The sequence below is a fragment of the Anopheles bellator genome, unplaced genomic scaffold (assembly GCF_943735745.2).
Source record: "Anopheles bellator unplaced genomic scaffold, idAnoBellAS_SP24_06.2 scaffold01379_ctg1, whole genome shotgun sequence".
Lineage (NCBI taxonomy): Eukaryota > Metazoa > Arthropoda > Insecta > Diptera > Culicidae > Anopheles > Anopheles bellator.
This window is the reverse complement of record NW_026685501.1, coordinates 1-2730: the sequence shown is the minus strand read 5'-3', so window position 1 is coordinate 2730 and position 2730 is coordinate 1. Positions and strand designations below refer to the sequence as shown.

General features: G+C 45.6%; 1 protein-coding gene across 1 annotated transcript; it reads left to right on the top strand.

The window, feature by feature from the left end:
• Positions 1–571: 571 nt before the first annotated feature.
• Positions 572–1538, top strand: LOC131214577 (uncharacterized; the record flags this gene model as incomplete). The annotated part of the gene is made up of 1 exon (XM_058208920.1): positions 572–1538. A coding segment is annotated over one exon (461 nt), but the record flags the coding sequence as incomplete, so codon positions are not given.
• Between the last annotated feature and the right edge of the window lie 1192 nt (positions 1539–2730).

Genomic DNA, 2730 nt, shown 5'->3' with positions numbered 1-2730 from the left:
GAGACTATATAGAAAAAAAATGAAGGTTTTACTTGTTCATAATATTAGTTAATAAATTTATAAAAAAAAATTACCGTTTATATTTGAATCACCCTCGTAGATTAATTGACTCTGATGGAATGGTGTTACTAAAAAGAGGTTCCAGTTTTTTCTTACATAAGATGCCCTTTGTTTTTCAATCATTCAAAGTTATTTTCGACGATTCTAGGAAGTTGTAAAGGGTTTCTCTCTTGCGCATTGCTAATGATTCCGTTTGATCCTTCGCTGCCGTTTAATTATAACCAAGCGCGCAACCTGTCAAGACCACGCCGTTAACGAACTACGGCGGTCACCCGACGGTCGGCCGTCAATTGGTCCTCCAAAACGATAAAATGTTTTTTGTCTCCGCATTCCCAAATCAATTAAAAGCACCATAAACCCGTATTAGCTTATCGGGCGTGGAAACCGTTGCGCCCGTCTACCGTGCCGTCTTCGAAGTGGCAGGCTGCGTTTATCGTCGTATTTGCTGGCCATAAATTATCCCACGGCACTGGCGACAATTTAATACCGGCTTTGTACACTTTCCCCGCAGGTTGCGTGCTGTGGGTGGCCTGCTCGTTCCCGGTGGCACTGTCGTGCGATTCTTGTGGTCGCGAATGTGCGTCGGCATGCGGGACACGTCACTTCCGAACCTGCTGCTTCAACTATCTTCGCAAGCGCAGCTCCACACCACCGGTGGCACCGCCCGGAAGTGACAGACATCTCGAGCTGTGGTATGCGGCGAAAGCGGCACAGAAATCCCGACCGAACCACCGCCGGCTGGCCGATCTGCTGCTGAACGGTGCCGCGAACGATATTGACTACGAGTTTGTACCCATGATGGCGGCGAACCATCAGGCACTGAGCGAAGGCCAACCACGGAGCGGGTCACTTGGGCAGCCATCGGTCAGTTCGCCGGAACCGGACGACAGCCGTAGCAGTGAGAGAAGTGTGGAAAAAGTTTCCTCCGAAGAGTCGGAGCCCGGACGTCTGCAGTTGCTGTACGAAGCTTAAGCAACACCTCGACGAAAGACTCCCGAGCGAATGATCGCTCCTACGTCACATTAGGGTTTAGGTATTCAGTTTGGTTAGTTGAAAGCAGTGTCCTTTCGTAAGGTAATCGTGCCGATCGACCAGAGGCTTTCATTTAGGCTGGGCAAATGGAAGATTCCGGTCGATCCTATCCACCCTTTCGTTTGAGTACGTATCATCAGCGTTTCTCTCCTAAGCATCATTATTCCTCATTGGTTCCATTTCACTAGCGAAACCCTCCCACGGCACCATTTTGGGCGCAACGAGATTCCCAAAACTAAGGATACAGTTCCCCCTGCCATATTTCAAACCATATGTGCTCCCCGAATCTGTGGTTCCGCTCGGTGATCGGTTGCGGGGCTTCACAGTCGCCGCATAACGTGCGGCTACAAGCTCCAATTAGGATACTTCAAAGCACCCAGCACAGGTGGGCAAAGAAACGGCAATAGGGCTTTGATTAGTTTCGTGAGAAAACAATTAAGAAAACAAAGGCCACCAACGGAAAGCATCACCAGTAGCATATGACGATTAGCGGCAGCTCCCAAATCGTCCCATCCGGCGTACGTGACGTGTTGAAATTTGTAAAACAATTGTAGTATGGAATTTCTGTTGTACAATAAAAGCAGCATACCGAGCCTGTGCCAGGAAAAGGCATACGACAGCAAACTGTACGTGGAAAACGTTTTATGAATCCATAAGGAAAGAAAATGTAGAAGCGCTTGCCACAAGTAATTAAATTAAAATCGGAAAATGGTTTGAAGAAAACCACAAAAAGACGACTAAACTAGGTTCAAAAATAATTTCTTTTTGTTTTATCTTGAATTGTGTATTTTTTCTTAAAAAGGACATACAAATGTGTAGCAAGTGGCCAACTTTCGTTCACTATATTTCATGAGCTAAACGATGTTATCAATTTTACGAACTTTCATTTGATAACATACAAAGCATTTTTTCGGACATCTGCTAAGGCGAATAAAACAAGCCATTTCCTTATAAAACCGAATGAATGGCAATGATCAGTGTGGATCAGCTTGATCGCTATATTCATTTACTTTTGTCACGGTCGCTTCCATTGAACTAATTTGCACGTTTCGTCCATGGAATGAGTAAGATGAGTAAATCAAACACATATAACGATAACGCTTATATGTCCTACGTTAAATACTTGGCTGGAATGTCACTGTTGAAATAAATAATTAACTAACCTTGGGCAAAAAAAACAATACCCTTTCCACTACCATGATGCGAGAATTGGCAAAATCAAGACTAGATAGACGCGCCTCCGGAGGCAATGGCTTTGGTCTACAGGCAGCTTCCATTGGCATTTGCACACCGATCCGGCCTTCTGTTCGTTCCTCCTACCCTACGGTGCTATTAAAAATGCACATTTGACTAGACAGCGAAGATAAAATCATATCTAACAAAAAGATAAACAACATATTGCACGACGCATACGCATAATATAGAGTCGCATAATAGTGTGGCAGCCGTTTGGCCACCAAAAGGGCTCGGCTTTCGCCTGCGCGTTAGGGTGTGCTCTTGTACGAAAGTGAGATAAACGTTGGGCGAGTGTGTACTGTGAGTATTTCGGTTCCTGCTTACTTTGCATTTGCACTTGCACTTGTGTTCCGGCTGCTGCGCGGTGGAAAAAAGCTACGCACCTCCGCCCGTCAACCGCTA